The 24,535-nt window shown below is 39.1% G+C and overlaps 1 protein-coding gene across 3 annotated transcripts in view; it reads left to right on the plus strand.

Moving 5' to 3' along the window:
* LOC126262416 (carnitine O-acetyltransferase-like) overlaps positions 1-24,535 on the plus strand; it is a 101,752-nt gene that overhangs the window by 45,559 nt on the left and 31,658 nt on the right. For all 3 annotated transcript variants that reach the window (XM_049959045.1, XM_049959044.1, XM_049959048.1), the window contains exons 7-8: positions 16,750-16,921; positions 22,839-23,017. In XM_049959045.1, the coding sequence (XP_049815002.1) occupies positions 16,750-16,921; positions 22,839-23,017 (351 nt within the window). The remainder of the gene's footprint in view (positions 1-16,749; positions 16,922-22,838; positions 23,018-24,535) is intronic.

The following is a 24,535-nucleotide window of genomic DNA, read 5'->3' on the forward strand; positions in this document are numbered from 1 at the left end:
TTGAGAGACTGGACAGTGAAAAGATTGGGAATTTGTACAGGTGCTGATAACCATGCATTTGAGCACCCCACAAATAAAATATCGTCATCATCTCGGGGTGAAAGCACCATATGGCATGTTGTCCATGAACACAGATACCACCCATATCATCTGCAGAAAGTCGAAGGATTGTGGGAGGAAGACTACCGATGATGGGTACAGTTTGTGCAGTGGTATTTACAACAACACGTACTCCAGCCACAATTCCTGAGCTGGATGCTATTAAAGGATGAATGCATGTTTACTAGAGATTTTGTATTAAATGTGCATATCATCTATGTTTGGCCAGTCAGTAGATTGGTAGAGGTAGACCAGTTCCATGGCCAGCATTGGTCGCCAGATCTGACACCTCTGAGCTATGAAAAGTATAGATTAGATTAGATTAGATTAGATTAATACTTGTACCATAGATCATGAATACGACACTTCGTAATGATGTGGAACGTGTCAGGTTAATAAAAGATGTCTGTACAAGATATTACATTACACAAAATATTGCATGACACTAATGTTTAAGTTGGTTTTTCCCCCCTCCTTAATTTATATCTAAAAATTCAGCCAATGAGTAGAAGGAGTTGTCATCTAGAAATTCTTTTAATTTATTTTTAAATGTTGATTGGCTATCTGTCAGGCTTTTGATGCTGTTTGGTAGGTGACCAAAGACTCTTGTGGCAGCATAATTTACCCCTTCCTGTGCCAAAGTCAGATTTAACCCTGCATAGTGAAGATCATCATTTCTCCTGGTGTTATAGCTATGCACACTGCTATTACTTTTGAACTGGGTTGGATTATTAACAACAAATTTCATAAGTGAATATATATACTGTGAGGATCCCTAGATCCTTAAATAGATGGCTGCTGGACGACCGTGGGTGGGCTCCAGCAATTATTCTGATTACACGTTTTTGAGCAATGAATACTTTTCTACTCAACGATGAATTACCCCAGAATATGATGCCATACGAAAGCAGTGAATGAAAGTAGGCATAGTAAGCTAATTCACTGAGATTCTTATCACCAAAATTTGCAATAACCCTAATAGCATACGTAGCTGAACTCAGATGTTTCAGCAGACCATCAATGTGTTGCTTCCAGTTTAACCTCTCATCAATGGACACACCTAAAAATTTTGAAAATTCTACCTTAGCTACAGACTTCTGTTCAAAGTCTATATTTATTACTGGAGTTGTGCCATTTACTGTATGGAACTGTATATACTGTGTTTTATCAAAATTTAAAGAGAGTCCGTTTGCTGAAAACCACTTAATAATTTTGTAAAAAACGTCATTTACAATTACATCACTTAGTTCTTGGTTTTTGGGTGTTATTACTATACTTGTATCATCAGCAAAAAGAACTAACTTTGCATCTTCATCAATGTGGAATGGTAAGTCATTAATGTATATCAAGAACAGCAAAGGACCTAAGACCAAACCCTGTGGGACCCCGTACTTGATAGCCTCCCAGTTTGAAGAATCAGCTGTTGTTTTAACATTACATGAACCACCTATTTCAACTTTCTGCATTCTTCCAGTTAAGTATGAATTAAACCATTTGTGCACTGCCCCCCTCAAACCATAATGATGTAGCTTATCTAAAAGAATCCCATGATTTACACAATCAAAGGCCTTTGAGAGATCACAAAAAATACCAATGGGTGCTGTCCGATTATTCGGAGCATTTAATATTTGATCAGTGAAAGCATATATAGCATTTTATGTTGAAAAATCTTTCTGAAAACCAAACTGACATTTTGTTATATTTTTACAAATATGGGAGGCTACTTTCTCAAAATGTTTTGATAGAGCTGTCAGAAGAGAGATTGGGCAGTAGTTGTTGACATCCGACGTATCCCCCTTTTTATGCAATAGTTTTACAATGGCATATTTCAGTCTATCGGGCAAAACACCATGCTCCAAAGAGCTATTACATACGTGGTGCACATATATTGTCAGTGGAGGAGCTTTTTGCTCAAGTCCACGGAGCAATTGAAATACTTCAAAAGACAACTGCACATTTTGGCTCATTTGTATGCGGCTCAGTACCACCGATGTAGGCTCTGCATTGACATAGGAGGTATGCAGTTCGAAGCTTGTTTGTAATGTAGTCAGCGTGTTGCGCTACTCGTGTTAGGTTTATTGATGTAATGTGGAATGCACACCCATCTCAGACTTCGCCCAAGCTATGCACTTCCAGATAAGTGTTCCTTCATGAAAACTTAACATTGTGCCTTCCTCCATAACATACCAAGCATTGTCGGTGTTTTTTTTGGGACACCCTGCATATCTACGGGAGTGCCTTGCAATATACAAATATTATTATATGAACCATGGACCTTGCCGTTGGTGGGGAGGCTTGCGTGCCTCAGCGATACAGATAGCCGTACCGTAGGTGCAACCACAATGGAGGGGTATCTGTTGAGAGGCCAGACAAACGTGTGGTTCCTGAAGAGGGGCAGCAGCCTTTTCAGTAGTTGCAGGGGCAACAGTCTGGATGATTGACTGATCTGGCCTTGTAACACTAACCAAAACGGCCTTGCTGTGCTGGTACTGCGTACGGCTGAAAGCAAGGGGAAACTACAGCCGTAATTTTTCCCGAGGGCATGCAGCTTTACTGTATGGTTAAATGATCATGGCGTCCTCTTTGGTAAAATATTCCGGAGGTAAAATAGTCCCCCATTCGGATCTCCGGGCGAGGACTACTCAGGACGACGTAGTTATCAGGAGAAAGAAAACTGGCGCTCTACGGATCGGAGTGTGGAATGTCAGATCCCTTAATCGGGCAGGTAGGTTAGAAAATTTAAAAAGGGAAATGGATAGGTTAAAGTTAGATATAGTGGGAATTAGTGAAGTTCAGTGGCAGGAGGAACAAGACTTTTGGTCAGGTGAGTACAGGGTTATAAATACAAAATCAAATAGGGGTAATGCAGGAGTAGGTTTAATAATGAATAGGAGTGTGGGTAAGCTACTATAAACAGCATAGTGAACGCATTATTGTGGCCAAGATAGACACGAAGCCCACGCCTACCACAGTAGTACAAGTTTATATGCCAACTAGCTCTGCAGATGACGACGAAATTGAAGAAATGTATGATGAGATGAAAGAAATTATTCAGATAGTGAAGGGAGACGAAAATTTAATAGTCATGGGTGACTGGAATTCGGTAGTAGGAAAAGGAAGAGAAGGAAACTTAGTAGGTGAATATGGATTGGGGGGAAGAAATGAAAGAGGAAGCCGTCTGGTAGAATTTTGCACAGAGCACAACTTAATGATAGCTAACACTTGGTTCAAGAATCATAAAAGAAGGTTGTATACATGGAAGAAGCCTGGAGATACTGACAGGTTTCAGATAGATTATATAATGGTAAGACAGAGATTTAGGAACCAGATTTTAAATTGTAGGATGTTTCCAGGGGCAGATGTGGACTCTGACCACAATCTATTGGTTATGAACTGCAGATTAAAACTGAAGAAACTGCAAAAAGGTGGGAATTTAAGGAGATGGGACCTAGATAAACTGACTAAACCAGAGGTTGTAGAGAGTTTCAGGGAGAGCATAAGGGAACAATTGACAGGAATGGGGGAAAGAAATACAGTAGAAGAAGAATGGGTAGCTTTGAGGGATGAAGTAGTGAAGGCAGCAGAGGATAAAGTAGGTAAAAAGACGAGGGCTAGTAGAAATCCTTGGGTAACAGAAGAAATATTGAACTTAATTGATGAAAGGAGAAAATATAAAAATGCAGGAAATGAAGCAGGCAAAAAGGAATACAAACGTCTCAAAAATGAGATTGACAGGAAGTGCAAAATGGCTAAGCAGGTATGGCTAGAGGACAAATGTAAGGATGTAGAGGCTTGTCTCACCAGGGGTAAGATAGATACTGCCTACAGGAAAATTAAAGAGACCTTTGGAGAAAAGAGGACCACTTGTATGAATATCAAGAGCTCAGATGGAAACCCAGTTCTAAGCAAAGAAGGGAAAGCAGAAAGGTGGAATGAGTATATAGAGGGTCTATACAAGGGCGATGTACTTGAGGACAATATTATGGAAATGGAAGAGGATGTAGATGAAAATGAAATGGGAGATATCATACTGCGTGAAGAGTTTGACAGAGCACTGAGAGACCTGATTCGAAATAAGGCCCTGGGAGTAGTCAACATTCCATTAGAACTACCGACAGCCTTGCCAGAGCCAGTCCTGACGAAACTCTACCATCTGGTGAGCAAGATATATGAGACAGGCGAAATATCCTCAGACTTCAAGAAGAATATAATAATTCCAATCCCAAAGAAAGCAGGTGTTGACAGATGTGAAAATTACCGAACTATCAGTTTAATAAGTCACGGCTGCAAAATACCAACACGAATTCTTTACAGACGAAAGGAAAAACTAGTAGAAGCCGACCTCGGGGAAGATCAGTTTGGATTCCATAGAAATATAGGAGCACGTGAGGCAATATTGACCCTACGACTTATCTTAGAAGCTAGATTAAGGAAAGGCAAACCTACGTTTCTAGCATTTGTAGACTTACAGAAAGCTTTTGACAATGTTGACTGGAATACTCTCTTTCAAATTCTGAAGGTGGCAGGGGTAAAATACAGGGAGCGAAAGGCTATTTACAATTTGTACAGAAACCAGGTGGCAGTTATAATAGTCGAGGGGCATGAAAGGGAAGCAGTGGTTGGGAAGGGAGTGAGACAGGGTTTTAGCCTCTCCCCGATGTTATTCAGTCTGTATATTGAGCAAGCAGTGAAGGAAATAAAAGAAAAATTTGGAGTAGGTATTAAAATCCATGGAGGAGAAATAAAAACTTTGAGGTTCACCGATGACATTGTAATTCTGTCAGAGACAGCAAAGGACTTGGAAGAGCAGTTGAACGGAATGGATAGTGTCTTGAAAGGAGGATATAAGATGAACATCAACAAAAGTAAAACGAGGATAATGGAATGTAGTCGAATTAGGTCGGGTGATGCTGAGGGAATTAGATTAGGAAATGAGACACTTAAAGTAGTAAAGGAGTTTTGCTATTTGGGGAGCAAAATAACTGATGATGGTCAAAGTAGAGAGGATATAAAATGTAGACTGGCAATGGGAAGGAAAGCGTTTCTGAAGAAGATAAATTTGTTAACATCGAGTATAGATTTAAATGTCAGGAAGTCGTTTCTGAAAGTATTTGTATGGAGTGTAGCCATGTATGGAAGTGAAACATGGACGATAAATAGTTTGGACAAGAAGAGAATAGAAGCTTTTGAAATGTTGTGCTACAGAAGAATGCTGAAGATTAGATGGGTAGATCACATAACTAATGAGGAGGTATTGAATAGGATTGGGGAGAAGAGAAATTTGTGGCACGACTTGACTAGTAGAAGGGATCGGTTGGTAGGACATGTTATGAGGCATCAAGGGATCACCAATTTAGTATTGGAGGGCAGCATGGAGGGTAAAAATCGTAGGGGGAGACCAAGAGATGAATACACTAAGCAGATTCAGAAGGATTTAGGTTGCAGTTGTTACTGGGAGATGAAGCAGCTTGCTCAGGATAGAATAGCATGGAGAGCTGCATCAAACCAGTTTCAGGACTGAAGACCACAACAACAACAACAACAACAACATATGTATATATTACATTTCTATTTATTAACTTAAGAAGCCGCTGCCTATGGAGAGATGCATTGTAGTCTGGATCAGGTTTATAACACTGTGGTGGTCCAATGTTATCTACTTGTTAGAGAAACGGCGCATTGAACAAGCTGAGAGTGAGCAAGAAGGCTTATGTCAAGTTTTTGTGGGCTCCGCTGATTATTCAAAAATTAAGAACCCCAGAATCAAGCTTACTGCAACCACCACACTTCAATCAAGAAGGGTTGTGGAAACTTCAGTTAAACTGTGGTGAAGAATACAAATGGTCTCTCTCTGTGTGTCAAAGCTAGATGTTGATTTGTTTGAGGCTCGGGAAACTGTCCCCTTAAATCATCCAATCATCCACAATATGATAAAATAGGTAGGAAATGCAATTAAAGAAATCATTCTTGATCTTTCTAATAAAATGTGACTAATGATTTCTATGTAGTGTGTTAATCTTTAGCCTCGTCTCAAGCCAGTAATATACTCTACATTCCATAATGCTTATGGTAGTGTTCTCAGAAGGCAGTTAGACACTGTCTTCTGACAAGGAGATCTACAGATTTGCCTTCTTCAATTTTCTTCATACTTGCAGGATCTGAAAGTCAGTTCCCAAACATAAATTTCCCAAAACAGTAGGATAAATTTCTCAAAAGCACTAGAAAACTAGTCTTTGAAGATTTCCAGGCGGTGTCATGCATAAAAGATGTTGATCTTTTTATCAAAGCCATCTGTAGCTGAGTGGTACTGTATTTGCAAAGTAATTTTGATTCTCCATAGTAGCAACATTTTTTCTTTTATTTTGTTTAACTTCAATCTTTATTATGTGATTGAAGTATTGAATCATATTTTTTAATGACAATAACATTTTTAAGTAACTAATTGATGGCAGTGATATTATTTGCAATTAATTTAAATTTGGTGCAAAAAATTAAACATATCATAGAAAATAAAGATACTCTTTTTATTTCTAGTGACTGAACAGTATTATAAATAGATATAATTTTTTTCATTAAACAATAAAGTATTTAAAATTTTTGTATCCAATTTGACAGTGAATACCCATATTTCATGTGATTACTAGTTAAACAAGTTTTTTTTCATTTTTTTTATTTTTATATAATATAAATTAATAGAGGGAAACATTCCACATGGGAAAAATATATCTAAAAACAAAGATGATGTGACTTACCAAATGAAAGCGCTGGCACGTCGATAGACACACAAACATACACACAAAATTCAAGCTTTCGCAACAAACTGTTGCCTCATCAGGAAAGAGGGAAGGAGAAGGAAGGACGAAAGGATGTGGGTTTTAAGGGAGAGGGTAAGGAGTCATTCCAATCCCGGGAGCGGAAAGACTTACCTTAGGGGGAAAAAAGGACGGGTATACACTCGCGCGCGCGCGCGCGCACACACACACACACACACACACACACACACACACACACACACACACACACACACATATACAGACACAAGCAGACATATTTAAAGACTGTAGCGCCAGAACCGCTCGGCCACCAGCGGCCGGCCTGTCATATTCTCATTTTATAAGGCCATAACGTGGTTCTTGGTCTTTAAATATGTCTGCTTGTGTCTGTATGTGTGTGTGTGTGTGTGTGTGTGTGTGTGTGTGTGTGTGTGTGTGTGTACCTGTCCTTTTTTCCTCCTAAGGTAAGTCTTTCCGCTCCCGGGATTGGAATGACTCCTTACCCTCTCCCTTAAAACCCACATCCTTTAGTCTTTCCCTCTCCTTCCCTCTTTCCTGATGAGGCAACAGTTTGTTGCGAAAGCTTGAATTTTGTGTGTGTGTTTGTGTTTGTTTGTGTGTCTACCGACCTGCCAGCGCTTTCATTTGGTAAGTCACATCATCTCAGTATTTGCTAACTAACATTTCAATTTGAAAATAAATATAGAATTCAAGTTTTAAAAAAATGCTTATAGCAAGAATCAAACCAGTGGCTTTTGCTATTTCGAAAGGTTTGTCATGTTGCCGTAGGAAATTGATGTGTGGACACCAAGCTTAAAATTCTTTAAAATCAATAAGGTACACTTGTCAGGCTCCTTTAAATTTCTTTATGGTTATCCAGCCTTTGTACCCATGAGGGAAGAATATAGTACTCCGTTGTCCAACCTGTGGAGGAAGTGCTATTCACTTTGTTGAAATTAAACCTGTGCGTTGCTTTCCTCTCAGTAATTATGTCTTTATTTCTTTAGATATCACCTAAAAAACCTTCAGCTTCAGAGTATTGATGTTACTGATCAGTTATTGATGATAATAATTAAATCTTTTAAATCTGTATGAGAACAGTTACACCATTAATATAGATTAAATCCATCATGGTTTATAATTAATGTCCAATGTCTCAGATGGAGGCCCAATAAAACACTGGAATTTGTGGCACTATTGTTTTACAAGCATTTGATGTTTGCTGTGGTTGTCTATTGAACATCATATTCACATGTCTTTGTCAACATATGTACATATCATTGTCCCTACACATACATTTCTCACTGGCTTCTGCATTCACATATGAAGTTGTATCTCATGGAAGGTAAAGGTGTATGTTTCATTTTAAATAAGGCTTTTATATAGTTGGATGCAGGAAGTTTTTTTCCCCCCCTTCCATCTTGTGTGCAGTAGTGTAGCTGTCACATTTTTGGATGTTTTCCTTTCCTCTGTGTCCATAATTTCTTTTCCAAAGGTGGAATAGCATATTAGAATTTGTTGCTTTAAAAATCAGACAGTTGAAAGTTAAAACGTTAGATTAATTGTTTGTAAAGTGACCCTAGGCACCAAATCACGTGTTATGATTGGGCTGACAGCAAACAGAATAGTTAAAAGGAAATGTTGACAACTAAATCAAGTCCCTTCATTTACTTTCTAACCTGTCATAAGTGTACTGCAGGTTAGGGAAGTTTTTTAGTAGAGGCATTTTTGTTTTACTGTTAAAACATCAGCAGGAGTGATTTTGAAAATATTTTATGTACATTTTGGCTCTTCTATAAGTAATAGCAGTTTTGTGTGTAAATGTAATGTTTTGTGCTAGTTATGTTAATAATTGCTCCTTTTTATGTGTTGTGAAGACAGCTGGTTTTTCATCACGTTATTGGCATATATTGCAGTTGGCAGAACTTTGATTTCATGTCCAATATTCACTTTTCCAACTTCTATAAGTATACTTTTTCTTAAACTGCAATTGGTTCTTTTGGCCATCATTTTAATTCTGTCATACTTCAAACAAATTGTAATATATGTGCACTTAGTTTTTACTAAGTACTCTGTTGTTGTGCATTTATTTGTTTTATATGTGTGTTGTGGTAACGGCACTGTTTTTAATTCTGTAGGAATCAAAATGTAAAAACATGTTACATATGCAAAATGTGTATGTAGTTACAACAGATGATGCCTTAGTACTAAAGCGAAATGAGTCTGTGAAACTGACCTCATTTATAGTATGCTTAAGATGGGGAAAACAATTGTTATGCAACAGGTGCTTTAGTGATGGCCATTAAAACAAACTTTGTATTATGTTAAGTAGTTCATGCACCTTCCAATACCCTGGATTTGACTAGTGAAATAATCTTTTTATCCTTGTCAACTTTCTACACTTTTTATCACCTTACATTCTTCTGTCGACACAAGGAAACAGTTAGCCCAAATATCCAGGATGCCCTATCATCTCCATCTTGCATTCTTAATTAAATAGTTTGTGCATCTGCCTATATAGACTTTCCTCATGCCACTTGTTGGAGCTACAAGGCCCAGTCTGAAAGACATTTTGCCACCTCTATTTGGGCATCCTAATCACTTAATCTTTGTCTTCAGTATTCTGGTTTTAAGGTTTTCATCTGGAGAAAGAGTTCCATGTAAAGTTCAGATTGATTACATCATTACTTTTGGTTAATATGGCAATTTTATCTATCTTTAATGAAGCACTGTTGTAACAATAGTATAATTTCTGTGTTCAAATTCAAGGTAAATGTTAAAGTGCAATGCCAACTGCTACTGCTTCATCTCATCTAATATACAAAGGAATATCATTATTGCACAGAAGTATTGGAAGACCAAGTAATGGAAGAGAAGATCAGTTTTATGTCAACTGGCAAAGAGAACATAATGTGAATTGTTATGATGTTGTGTATAAAGGTAAATACTCGCTCTCAGTAGAACACATAATTGCTGTCAGATCTCTGGTAGGCACTGATAAACGAAACAAATGAAATAATTGTGTATGTTCTAATATGCTTGGGTCATTTTATGGTTTGTCGTGTGTCATAAGGTGGAATAGTCTTAAATGTTGTGTGTGTCAAGACTTTTGTATGTGAACTGTTTCGATTGCCTTCTGTTAAGTGTCAAAATATTGGGAATTCTACTATGTTATGCATCTGCATATTTCTCTCTCTCTCTCTCTCGGGTGTGTGTTATCCCAAGTGAGCCGTGTAACAACTTATAGATACTCTTAAGTTTTCTTTCCCTGCTTTCCTTCCTTTCTTCATCCTTTGCTCCTCTCCCCCACCCCTTTTTGCTTGCTCATTGTTGACATCTTGAGGTATGAGGACTCTCGCAGAGACAATTGCGTTTTTCATATTCTGTTCCTTTTTTGTACCTTATATGTGTATTTTTATAAAGAATTTTTACTATCTTTTGTTCTTCCACCTTCTTCATCTCGTCTACTACCATCATTTCACACACGCAGGGGTTGAACTAAATGAGATAAACATGCTAGTGTAAAGACCTTATGTTTATCGTTTGTTATCTGGCTTTTCTGTAATTTGCTACTAACATTGGTTCTCTGTGCTCTATAACATCTTCCTAATGGTTATGAGTTTTCAGTATATCTGCTGTCATTGTGCTGTTTTTTTGATCTGTCATCCTAAACACCTTAGACTTACAAAGGAACAACTTATTATCCATTACAAATTGTGAAACTTGGCTAGGGCTCTCTGTAGTACCGTGTATGTCATTGTGACAGTGCATAGGATTTGTGCAAAAAGCCTGGTAACTCATTAATGGGTCCGCCTCCATAGCGCAGCGATAGCGTTACCGTTACCGCCCACTACGTGAGGGGGCCCGGGTCCGATTCCCGGCAGGGGACTGGGTGTTGTGTGTCCTTTATCATCATTTGGGACCGATGGCCTGTGTAGTCTGGTCCCTTCAACCCCCACAAACCAACCAACCTCATTTACGGGAGAAAGATTGTTCTTACTGATACTGACAAGAGGACATTAAAGAAGCTTCTTACATACGGTGAGAATAACAGCATTGCCATTGAAGTGACTTTTAAGCTAAAGATGCATCCAGAAAAAGAACACAAAAAAAGGAAGTAGTGTGGTAGGAACTGTATTCTAAAACACTTTTAGTAAAGCTGTTGATTCCAAATCTCCTCTTTATTAGTGAATACAGAAAAGAGACTTCATTGTATAAGCAGCTCAGAAGTGAAAGGATTGACTGATGGGAACATGAAATATTGTTTTTTGAATTTACTTTAAAACTGTTACCAATAGAGGATGGCTTTACGTATGAATAGTACCAGAGAAAGTTAGTTTGCTTTGTCATCTTCTGACTTAAACATAATATGGCTGCTTTGGCCACTCTGTTTGGTTTGTGTGTCTTATTGTAACATTCAAAGAAAAGATCATTGCTTATACCTAAAAAAACCATTTCAGGTTACTATTTTTGTCATTGGGACCTTAAACTCTTATCTCCCTCCCTCCCTTGTTTTGATAATGCTGAAAACGAAATAATGAGTCTTATGTGGTGGTGTCACAGTATATAAATCAGATAACTTCACCTTGGGTGATTAATGCTCCTGTAGTTTTTCACCAAATCTGATAAGGTTTAGATACTAGGACCACATTATTGAGCACATTCACCAGAATGCCACTTTCCTAGTGGAAGTACCTACTCTTTAGAGTCTAATTGCAGTTCATCAACAATACTACATTCCAACCAACCAACCTCACAGTGCCAAAGTAAAGAGGATATAAAATAAAAATCACATTTTGCGACTGAGGGCAGTTTGTTTTCTTCTTTATGAAAATAATGCGCTAACACTGACAACAGTGAACAGAACTAAGTTATGTAAAATGTAGATTGGCAATAGCAAGAAAAATATTTGTGAAAATGTGGTAAGTATGTTAACATCAGATAGAAATTTAAGTACAAGGAAGCCTTTACTGATAGTCTCAGTTTGTAACACATTCTTGTTTGGAAATTAAACCTGGTGATAAATTACAGCCGGCCGGTGTGGCCGTGCGGTTCTAGGCGCTTCAGTCTGGAACCGTGTGACCACTACGCTCACAGGTTCGAATCATGCCTCAGGCATGGATGTGTGTGATGTCCTTAGGGTAGTTAGGTTTAAGTAGTTCTAGGGGACTGATGACCACAGCTGTTAAGTCCCATAGTGCTCAGAGCCATTTGAACCATTTGATAAATTACACAGACAATAAAGAGAGAATAGAAAAATTTGAAATGTGCTGTGTACTTAAAAGCTGACTTATTTCAGTTTTGATACAAGCCTCTGTGTGAATGAAAATATAAAACTGCATATGGTGTCGTAATCATTGTTTAACATACTATGACAAGTGCTATATTGTTTTACAAGTGGACTTCTGTTTGTACATGTTAAGGGAACCATAGAATGCATTATCGTACTTGATGAATGATATAAAAATGACATATACTTAGAAATGAGAACCAGACATCAAATGGTTATCCGACTAGTGGAGTAGTCACTGTCTGGCTAATATTAACAAAATGATAATTAAATTGGCATGGATGAGTCAAAAGTGCTGTGCTGCATTTTATATAGGGACTTAAGAAGTTAGTTACACATGTCATCCTACGCTAAGACCATTGTGGAGCTAGTGTGGTTGAATCTCGGAAGAAAGTACATTCTGGGTTTCCTTCATCACAGTTTTTCTGCGGTACGGGTAACAGACGCATCACTGTGTGTAAGTGAAATGGTGCAGTTACTGGAAACATACTCCAAAGAAAAAGTACCCAGAACAGTAAAATTCCTGAGGGCAAAGTGTCTAAATTGCACACCAATTCACTGTTAAATTCTGACTGTATATGGACTGCAGTGTCGTGTCCAGCCATTGTGAAATGGTGCTAGCAATTTGACAAAGTCCACATCGATGTGGGTGGGTGGGGGCTTAGGAAAGAAAGATCAACCACAGACGACAATGTTCAGCCAATTAAGGAACTGATTTGCAGCAATCACAGAGTAGCTATTGCCGATGATGCTCAGCAGATGTGCATTTCAACAAGCAGGGCCCATTCATCATCAGAAATCATCTGCAGTATCAGAAATTGTGCTCTTGCTGAGCTCTGTAATCACTGTCATCTGTGTACAAAGGCAGAAGGCTAATGGCATCTCTGCACTTCTTTCAGCATTAGTCCACAGAAGGCCATGACTTCCTAAGCCACAGCAGCACAGGCGATGACGCACATGTCAATCAGTTCATACCTGCAACGAAAAGAACATATATGGAATCGAGAGACACCTCCATGGAAGAAATAGAAAGTTACACCTTCAGCAGTGAAGGACATGGCCACTGGTTTCTTTGACTGTGAAGCAGTTATGGCAAAGGACACAGCCCTTTTAAGTCGATTCGGTCTGTACAACACTGACATTGCTGCGCCATGCTGTGAGGAATAAGAGGTGTGAAAAATTAAACAAAGGCTGTGTTCTCTTGCACGGCAATGTGACACGCCAATTCAGCACACAACAAATACAAGCTTTGCTTCAGCACTTTCAGTGGGAGGTTTGGAAGCATCCATGATACAGTCCAGATCTCGTACCACGAGATTTCCATCTTTGTGGCAAACAAAAGAACGGGGGAGAGGGTACAAAGAGACTTTCCAACAATGAGGATGACCACACAGCAGTTCTTGAATGACTCCGAGACCAAGGAGTGGATTTGCACCATCGAGGAATTGCACTGTTGGTAGAGACTTGGTGACTATGTTGGAAAAATAGTGTTGTGTATCTGTGTCACTGTTTAGTGTATTGCAGCATTCAGTAAAAGTACTTGGCCTGCCATAATAATGTGTAATTATTTTTTGAAGCCCCCTTGTATATATGAGGCTAAATTATCTCAAAGGCAGGATTTTGCTCTTTATCTGGACTAATGGAGCAGTAACATTTGGGTAACAATTGAATTTTTTTTCCATATGCATCTGCTTTAATTCATTGTTAGTAATTATTACAAGAATTATTCAGAAAGAGAGATACATAGCACAGAAAATATCTCTAAACCTTCTTTTTAAGTCGATGCATGTTTAGAGCCTACCTGTACGGTCTTTTCCACTTAATCATCGTTGATATTGATAAATTTTTCAAACAAGAGCATGAACTCTAAGCTTTTCTTCAAATTTTAAAAGAAGTAAAAGTAATGTGCCTCTTCTTGTCATCCAAATGACAGTAACAGAGCTTGCATATCATGCAATGTATTAACATGCTTTGTTTTGTTGTGATAAGCAAATTGCCCACAAAAGCATTCCTTGTTTTTGTATCACCTTACTGTAGATGGTAGGATGAATATTTTGCCATTTGGCAATTCCATTGTCCATCATGTCTGATGTATGTTTCACTGTCCAAAATGTTGCACTCCACAAAATTTTCCATTTTTTTCATAGGCCATGAAAAATCAGTTAATTTTGTTTCAGTAGATAAAAAAAATCAACTCACCAAGTGGCACCAGGAGAACACACATATAAAGATAACGAAATCTGCAAGCTTTCCAAGCCAGTGCCTGCTCCTTTCAGCAGAAGGATTGAAGGGGAAGGAAGAGGTGTGAAGGATAAGAACTAGCGAGGTTTAGGAAATGCAGTTAGCTTTCACTATTATAACTTGTGCATGATGTTTTATCATCTCAGTCTTGTGTATTGCACCATCTTCCACCTCTAAGATCTCAGATTTTCAAATCTGATCCTGTGCAGCCCCCAATAATCAGTCTCTCCTTATCATCCTGTCCGGTAAGGCTCCACTGACCCGGGGTCAGGTCAGAAAATAAAAAATATAGAAAAGTAAAAGGGAATGAAGAAAGGTATAGTTACTGAGAGGAAATGCTGAGACCAAAGAAATTAATGTAAGTTAAGGACAAGGACATGTTGTAACACCAGTTCCCACCAGGGCAGTTCTGGGAAACTGGAATCTGGGGGAAGAATCCAAACGGTACATGTGGTGGAACAGGCACTGATGTCACGACTGTTACGTTCGAGTATGCTCTGCAACAGAATATTATGTGTTGCCAGTATACGCCCTCTGCCTATGCCCATGCCAATGTAAAAGGTCGAACAGTTCACATAACAGGTAGTACACAATATGTTGTATCACAGGTGGCTCTCTCTTTGATGGTGTATGTTTTACCAATTACAGAGCTGGTATAGGTGCTGGTAGGAGGGTGCATAGGGCAAGTTTTATAGCAGAGATGGTCACAGGGGTAGGAGCCATAGCATAGGGAAATGGGTGCGCAAGGAGCATAGCGTCTGACAAGGATGTTGTGAACATTGAGAGGGCAACGAAAAGCTATTCTCAGTGTGGTGGGCAAAATGTCAGGCAGAATTGGAGCTCATTTCAAGGCATGATTGTAGGAAGTCATAGTCTTGTCAAAATAGGTCAGCCTAACTTGACTGGACAAATACATACGGTCTTCCCATTTTTTTTATCTATAATATATACAAATATGCATCAGCAGCACCAGGATTGGGTGTAATGGCTTGGGAAATCTGCTTTTAAATGGTGAAGGTTGAGGTGAGAATAGTGGTATATTGGTGTAAAGAGTCTGCATTGGGACAAATATGTTTGATTTGAATGCCAATGCTGTATGAGGAGGAATGTGTAACATGGAAAGAGTGGCAACTGTCAAAATGTAAGTAATGTTGTTTTTCAGTAGGTTTAATGTGAACAGAAGTGTGTAGCTGACCCTCAGTGAGGATGAGGTCAACATCAAAGAAAGTGGCATGGGATTCAGAATAGAACTATGTGAAATTTAATTGGGAGAATGTATTTAGAGGTCTCAAGAATTTTAACAAGTGAGCCTTACCAAGAGTCCATATGGCAAAGATGTCATCAGTGCATCTAAACCAAACTAAGGGCTGAAGGCTTATGGATTCCAGGAAAATCCCCTCCAAGTGACACATGAAAAGATTGGCATCCAATTACATTGTATTTTCAAAAATTGATTATTTGATATATTAGACCTTAGAGAAAGCTGGAGGTCTCCTAGCTGTGAATTTGCAACTTACTTTTCAGTTAATACTTGTAAATTTTTTTACCTGCTAGTGCTCTCAGTGGGCATTCTATACACTACTGTGCAATCTTTAATTGTTGTAGTGGCTGACCATTCTTTTGTTCAGTCTGTTTTACATTTGATTCTTGCTATGGCTACATAATGTAACATGCTGCTTGAGGACCAAGTCTTGTTCCCACATTTCACTCCTATGTGATTTACTTCCCCTAGGTATTCTATGCTTTGTGTTCACTCAAGTAGTGAGTAGTTGACCTTGCAACTTGACTGGACAAATACATACAGTCTTCCCATTTTTTTATCTATAGTATATACAAACCGGTGTTATTATTATTCCAATTCTCATTTGAGCATCCTGTAAAATTTGTTGCTACTCTGTATGAAATCTAACTCTGGATTATATTAAGAGTTGTTTTGGTGCTCACTCATCATTAGAACAAAAAAACTTGACAGTAGTCGCAGTTTTCAATACAGAATGCCAGTCCAGTTAGTAAGTCATCTCCAGTGTTATATCATGGTCCTTATACTTTGCAAATTGCAGTTCAAAACTCAGCACACATTAAATTTTCTTTTGAAAAAGAATAACTTGTATTGTTACATAGACATTAGTGTCATGCGCCTTTTATAAAACGGTTTTCTTTTATCTATGGAGCTTGCTTTATACTAACATTGTTTATTTGCTTTCGTGAAAATGCTACTGCATAATAGCAAAAATCTATGGCATGTTTGTGTTTTAAGTCACTACAATTTACAATAAAGATTATATTTGTATATCTCTTTTCTATTATAAAAATAATAATAAATTACATTATTTGCTTCCTTTTCAGTTCTTTTATGTTGAAGTCTTTGGTGCTAACTATGAACCATTGAGTGAAGATCAGATTTTGCAGCAGCTTCAAAAGGTGGTCGAAGGTTCTCAGTATCCATCAACTCCTCTGGGAATCCTCACCACAGAGAACAGAAACACATGGGGGAAAGCATACAAGAAACTAGCTAAAGGTAGTGACAGAGTTCTGAAGGTCATGACATTAGCTTATTCTTCTCTTCCTCCTCCTTCCTCCTGCTATCTTAAGAATATTTCTTGCTTTCTGTGATAAGGATGCATAATAATCCATACCAAAAGAGGCCAATCGTGATTCATTCTGCCAGCTTCATTTGCATTTAATACTGATGTTTGACATTGGAATTCTGCTCTCATTGGAGCAGTGGAGGCTGCTTGTGTAGACTGTTCCGAAGCGTAATTGAGGCTAGATGAAATGTCTGTGTATATAAAGTACACTTATAACTCTTAATAATCAATTTATTAGTTACCAACAGCCCTCCCAAATGAAGAGCATACTCCATGTCAAGTCCTGTAATAAAAAATTTCTTAAACCAGTAATAATTGTGTTCTGTTATACAGGTTGATGCGAAGTTCGCACACTTGGGCTTCGCAGTGTGACTCCTCACATGGCAGCGATAAAAAAAAAAAAATTCTCTCACAAAGTTTTGTCCGGCGAGAACATCCGGCAGAAAAAGGACACTAAAGAGTGCCAATCTGGCAACAGCGTAAATCACATTTATGGGAACTACCTCTGTCAGCAAATATTAGTCGTGCTATACAGTTGGTGCAGTGGATAGAGTTTTGGGTTAGCATGCAGCAGTTCAAGGGTTCGATCCTTGGTTAGGGGCGCTTTTTTTTTTTTTTTTTATTTGCTAATTTCATTCTGACATTTCATTCAGTAATATACACCATTTCTTAGAACATTTCTTGGCATTGTCATGTTGTAGTCTGATGAGCTGACCCTGAAGCAGTGGTCTGTGGTCTTGATGGCACGTCGCATCTTGTCCAATGACAAACAGTAATGGTCCCGGTTAATTGTTGAGCCAGCTTCCAAAAAATCAATGAAAATGACACCATACTGATCCCAAAAGGAGGAGACCATCACCTTTCGGCCTGTTGTTTGTGAAAGTCTTGGTTTCTTCTTCCGAGGGGAACCTGGATGACGCCACTCCATAGATTGGGTTTTGCTCTCAGGTTCAGACACAACCAGCCATGTTTCATCATGGGTAATGACACCGTCAAAACACTGTTTCCACTCTTCAGTAAAGGTCTTCATGAGACCCTCGCACACATTCTTCCTCATCGTTTTCATTTTTCTTGTCAATAATCTAGGCACTCAACGTGCACAGATTTTTCTGTACCCTAGTGACTGTACCAGTGATACCACACTACCCAATGACAAACAAGTCATTTCAGCGAGTTGTCTTGTCATTACACATCTGTCATTTTGGACGATTTGATCAATGGTCTCCTTATTCACATCACTCACTGCTGTCGATGATCTGCCACATCGTGAATTGCCCAGTAGAGAGAAATCACCTTATTTAAACCTCTGCAACCACCACTGGATACTGCTGCGATCCACTGTGTCCTCCCCATAAACAGGGAGCAACTTTCTGTGAATTGTTGTGGCAGAGTAATTGTCGGTCTTGAAGAGGAACACAGACCATTGTAGCAACCTGACATCTACTTCAGACCATTATGGCTCACCTGTAAATAAAAGAAAATACTTTTATATACCAACTTATAGCTAAATGTTCCAAGTATGTTAACAAAAAATTTCATTTTCCTTCTGCAAAACATAAAAAAATTAGAGACAACTGTGCAAAACTTTTTGAACACCCTTTGTACATGTAATATAAGTGCTCGGATGTCACACATTAGTAACCAGTGACAATAATAATGTCCATATTAATGACCACATGACCTTCACAATAGAATATGTTGTCCTCAGAACAACTGATGCTTAAAGTGACCTCCATGCACATCCAAACATTGCACAACCTGCCGGATTATACAGCTCTGGACCCTTTCAGCAAAGCTGCATCCACAGTAACGAGCAGCATGAACATGCGCTACCAGTTCCTCCACATTCATCGGCAGAGTAGAATGCACATGCTCCTTCAGGTGTCTGCATAGAAGAAATCCAAGGGATTTAGGTCGGGTGAATGCGGTGGTCATTCATTCGGACATCCATGTCTGAGCCATTTCCCAGGAAATGTTCTGTCCAAATACTGTTGCATATAGTTCCAGAGTGTGGAGGTGTGCCGTCATGTTGGAACCATATCGTCTGCGAGCATGTAGTGGAACATCTTCCAACGTATGAAGCAGATAGTTTGAGAGGAATGCATGATACCTTCACGCAGTCAACTGGTCAGGCAACATGTAGGGGCCCAAACATCTGTCGCCCAATATTCCCGCCTAGACGTTGACACCAAAGCGAATTTGATATCCACAGTCACGGGTTACGTGCGGGTTAACCTCACACCAATGGTGGGCATTGTGCCTATTGAAGATACCCTCACAAGTGAATGCTGCTTCATCCGACTGTATTACAGTGTGCCTTGCTTCGGTACGTGTACTTCACTGAGGTTCTTGATGTATGACTTCCAGAATAGCTTCCTCAGTAGCTGGAGCATGGCGAGTCCGTGGATGACCTCTGTCACACGATGGTGGAAGGAGGGAACCTGACTCCCAAAGGCGTAGCTCCAGACAACGAAACACATTTTTATCTGGATGGCATTGACGAGGATATCTAGCAGTACACTCACGAGTGGCAACACCAGTCTGGTTATCAGTGCACCAAGGACCAGAAGCATATCCACATATTCATCGTTTGTGTATGCCATATGTCTGCCACACTGGTGTAGAGGTTTACAAGGAGAAAATTCGATACGTGTATGCATGTACATCGGAGTCTGTCATCGGCATGTTACTCTGCTTGCAGTAGTCCCTGTCCGGTGGACAGCGCACACAGTATAAACATATCATACGTCCTGCACGTTGTTCCACGTAACATGCATTACCCTTCTGACATATATTGTTCTGCATGATTCATCCTGACACCGCTAACTGTGAAATGTTCGGTTTTGAGTTACACTGCTTCCTTAACGGTAATAGACATGATGTTTCCACAACCCAGCAATAGGATGAGGATGTTGATGATGTTGATGATGATGATGATGATGATGATGATGCATTGAGATATGTACTAAACAGCATGCAGTTGCCAGACTCAGTGTTTATTTAGAGGGACCATGGTGCTAACACATACAAATTGTAACAGAATTTGGACATTATTCGCAAAGCACTTTGCTAGTCTTACTGCTAATGCAAGGTCCTAACGAAATGTAATGGACCTGAATGAGGCAAGAATAATAGTTGGTACTGATCTATCAGACCATTGGAGGAGGGTACAAAGAAAACAGGTTTCGCATTTAGTAGATGAAGTGGTGCAAATAAATTCACGTCCACGACGTGGAAAGGGCTTCTTTCAAAGCTGACCGATCTTCCATTTCTAAGATCGTAGTATGTAAGGGCAGATGTTTTCTAGGGGACCCTCTGCAATCACTGTTGATGATTAAGATGCCAGATACTGTACGACCTGGACTACATTTACCAAATAAAAAACATATGCCTCAACCAAAGATCAAACCATCGACCTCCTGCACGCTAACCCAAAACTCTACCCACTGCACCAACTGCACAGCATGACTAATATATGCTGACAGAGGTAGTCACCATACATGTGGTTACTGTGTTGTCAGATTGCCACTCTTTAACGTGCTTTTTCTGCCGGATGTACTCGCAGGCCAAAATTTTGTGAGATCGCTGACATATGAGGAGCCGTGCTGTGAAGCCCAAGTGTTCGAATTTCGCTCTGCCCTGTATAGAGCTCAGCAGTGCATACAGACATTACCTACTGGGATTACATAGAATTTTCTGGCTTGATAAATGTTGATGCTCTTCACCGGTATGTGGCTGTATTTCATTGTCCTGTCAACAGGGTATTTCGACAGCCAACTGGCCAGCCTCTTCAGGGGAGAGTGCAGGTGCACATTCACTGAGGAACTGAGCTAACATCAGATACCTTTTATACCCCAGGAACAGGCCACTGCATGTCCGTGAGAGGTAAAAGGGCTGCCCTCTGCAAAGCGAAGAATTGCAGCGCCACCAGCGGTAGAAACTTAACAAAAGTGATGAATCATAAATTAAGATGCAGCTGGTTGAAAACCAGACCATTGTTGTTTTATATCTGTTAAAATAGGAGTCCACATCTTGCTTAAAGGAAAACTTTTATCTCTATTAATAATGTCCTTGAATAATCATATTTCGTTGGATTCCTTAAGGCACAATTTCAGTAATGGGAAGCCAGAGCAGTAATTTGCATCTCTCTAAATGACATATTATGCCCTTCACTGAGACAGTGTTCAGCGACAGCTAATTTTTCAAGCTGGAGCTGACTTATGATGTTGATATTCCACACATTGGTCATGAACCGTACGAATAGTCTGTCCAATATAAGCCCTAAGTCCTTTTGCAATGACAGGGAATTTTATGTACTCCAGGCTTCCTCAACCCAAAATCATCCTCAACAGATCCAGAAAGTGATCTGGTTTTGGCCAAAGGTAAAAGGACACTTTTAATGTCATATTTGCTGAGGATTCTTCAAATTTTCGAAGAAATACTCCCCGCAAAGGGTAAAAAACCAAATGATTGGCAAATGTCCATTGTTGGTCCACATGGTGGTCCCAATTGAAAAGTGTGGGCAGTTTGATGCTTAGTATATCCATTTTGCCTGAAAACAACCTTAAGGTAATCCAGTTCCAGCATCAGGTTATCAGAATCCGAAATAGCGTAAGCTCTCTTGAATAGTGTATGTGGTGGATGACAACTAGTAGCATGGAGGTAGTGGTCCTTATGCATAGTTTTACAGTATACATTGCATTCCAAAGTCCCATTTTCTTTTTTGTATACTAAAACATCTGAAAAAGGGTATTAATGAGCTGATGTATCTGATGTTACTTCAGTTCCAGTGTGATTGTGTACCTGCAATCTCGCCTGAACATGGTAACCAGTTGGATAATTGAAACACAGAGTGATTACAAATGATCCATTGGGTTTTGTAGGAATGTATTTCACAAAATATTACATACAAAATAGGAATTGATATGTTGTATGAAAAACACATTTTCCAGTTCTTACATGCCATTACAAATGTTCTATATTATCTCTGTTGCACTACCCTCATCTATGCGGTAGTTAGTGTTCACCAATGTGGCAGTGATGCAGTCCTGGAGTTTACCCAGTGTTGTCAGAAAATTTTGTACATAGACATTGTCTCTGACATATCTCCAAAGAAAAGAGTCATGAACTGTAAAGTCAGGAGACCTTGGGAGCCACCTGAAGAGTGCCAAATCATCCCGAGCACATTGCCCAACCCAACGGTTTAGAGTTTCCTTGTTCAGATGACAATGCACATCTCTGTGCCAATGAGCTGGATCTCGTGTTGATGGAATATGAAATGTTGATTAACAGCTGTCAGTCTCGAAAACAACCTGTCTTGTAACATGTGTATGTACATCATACGCATCACAGCTTTTCCAAAAAAAAGGATCCGTAAACATTGCTATACAACACAGCTTCGAAGACATACACCTTTGAAGAATCTTTTTAGTCTCCACTGTAATACTGGCATTTTCCATGCCCCTTATGCAGACGTTGTGACGATTCACTTTACTGTTTAAATGGAACGTTATCTCATCACTGAACACGAGTCAGCAGGGAAATTACTTGTCTTTCATTGCTCCCTGGAAACCTTGACAAAATTCGCTTATGATGGTGCAACCATTTGGCCGTAAGTGTCACAACACCTGTATGCAATACGGTTTTTATGTAATTGCTCCTGCAGAGTCTTCCACGCAGTTGGCTGAGGAATCCCAGTTTTCTTGTGCATTGTTACCAGTAAGAGAGGACAAGTACTACAGTGATGCCAAAACAAAGAAAAGAGAGGATACATACTGTAGACAATGTGTCTTAATAACACCTGACATTGCTTGCCTATTCATATGTGACTTGTTTTCCTCTTTTCAGATAAATCAAATAGTTATGCACTAGACAGCATTAAGACATCTTTGTTCCTTATGTGCCTCGACAAGCCCAATCCTAACTTAAAGGGCTTGAATAAATCAACAGTAAATGCTTTGCAAATGGTTCATGGACTTGGAAGTAAAGTGAATGGTGCAAATCGTTGGTATGACAAAACTGTACAGGTATGTAAACAAGTTATGTAAAAAGTATTAGATGTATTACACATATTACTTTGCAGAATTCTTTTGAAATGTGGAGATAAATTACTTATTATCTTTTGCTGATAAATGAGGATTACTACTTATTGTTTCTGTAGATTCCATCTCTGTCTTCTTTTGGTGCAGCTGGAGAATATTGAAGAGCATTATTATTGTGTACAATGTGTGTATCTCAAATTGTGATTGCATACATAGAATCGCACAGCTGCTTCCCTTTCACACACTACACATAAGAAAAAATGACATGCCAAAACTGTAATTAGAGTTTGGTAGTGGTCTTGTGGACTTCAGATTTCACTGTGATGGTGAGCCATTTCATCGCAAAAGTACTCCTGATTGAAGTACCTTGACCATTGGGGGAACTAGATGTTAAGTGTCTTCGTTGTATTCTTTCAACTATTTCTGCACAAAATGTGTGCAAATACTGGGTGTGTTATCACATCAAGAGGTTCTGCCACTGGCATTCTCAGATATCCCCTTTTGTGTACAATAGCCTGCATTTCTTACAGAATGAAATGACAGTCAAAGATATGACAACATGTACCACTCTTTATTGAATTTTCTCCATCCCTCCCTCCGCCCTCTGTTACTGCTATCCAGTAAGGGCTCCACTCTGATGAGCACTGCTGAAGAATCTTGTGAACAAGGTATTTGTAAAATCCTTCTTTTATGGATAAATTACATTTACTTAAGATTCTTCCAGTGAATCTGACTGGCATCTGATTTTTGTAGTATTTTCATGTGGTCATTCTATTTTTGCTCACTCTGGGCAATGGTTGCTCCTGCTTATTTTCCTTTGTTACCAATTCTAGTGATTTATTGCCAATAGTGTACTCAAACAATAATCCATCTCTTTGCCTCTTTATATCCAGGGTCAAGTGCTGTAGTCAATCCTGTTCAAGTTTTCCTGTGTTTCACTTTACCCTTCTGACATTGCAACTTTCCTATAGACTACAGCATTGAGAGTGGACAGCCTCTTGGTACTCCCAACAGTATATGCCTTATTCACCTAAGTTGTATACACTGCAATAGGGTATTCTTGAAATTGTATTAACAGCTGTTGATTTTTTTGCAATTTGCCATATTGCTGTTAGCTGTAGGTCAAACTGAGCACTGAGCAAGACCTCTTTGTATTTATGCGGCATTAAACCTCCACCTTCTTTCCCTCTTTCTTTTACAGATATAAATTTTATAATACAGAGAGTCTCATGTGGTTAAAATCTGATCCTCCTCCTTTCAGTACTCACTCAGCTTTCTGTCCAACTTCACTTCAGTCTGTAATACTGAACAACTTCACTTCAGTCTGTAATACTGAACAACTTCACTTCAGTCTGTAATACTGAACAACTTCACTTCAGTCTGTAATACTGAACAACTTCACTTCAGTCTGTAATACTGAACAACTTCACTTCAGTCTGTAATACTGAACAACTTCACTTCAGTCTGTAATACTGAACAACTTCACTTCAGTCTGTAATACTG

This window comes from Schistocerca nitens, chromosome 6 (assembly GCF_023898315.1).
Source record: "Schistocerca nitens isolate TAMUIC-IGC-003100 chromosome 6, iqSchNite1.1, whole genome shotgun sequence".
Taxonomy (NCBI): domain Eukaryota; kingdom Metazoa; phylum Arthropoda; class Insecta; order Orthoptera; family Acrididae; genus Schistocerca; species Schistocerca nitens.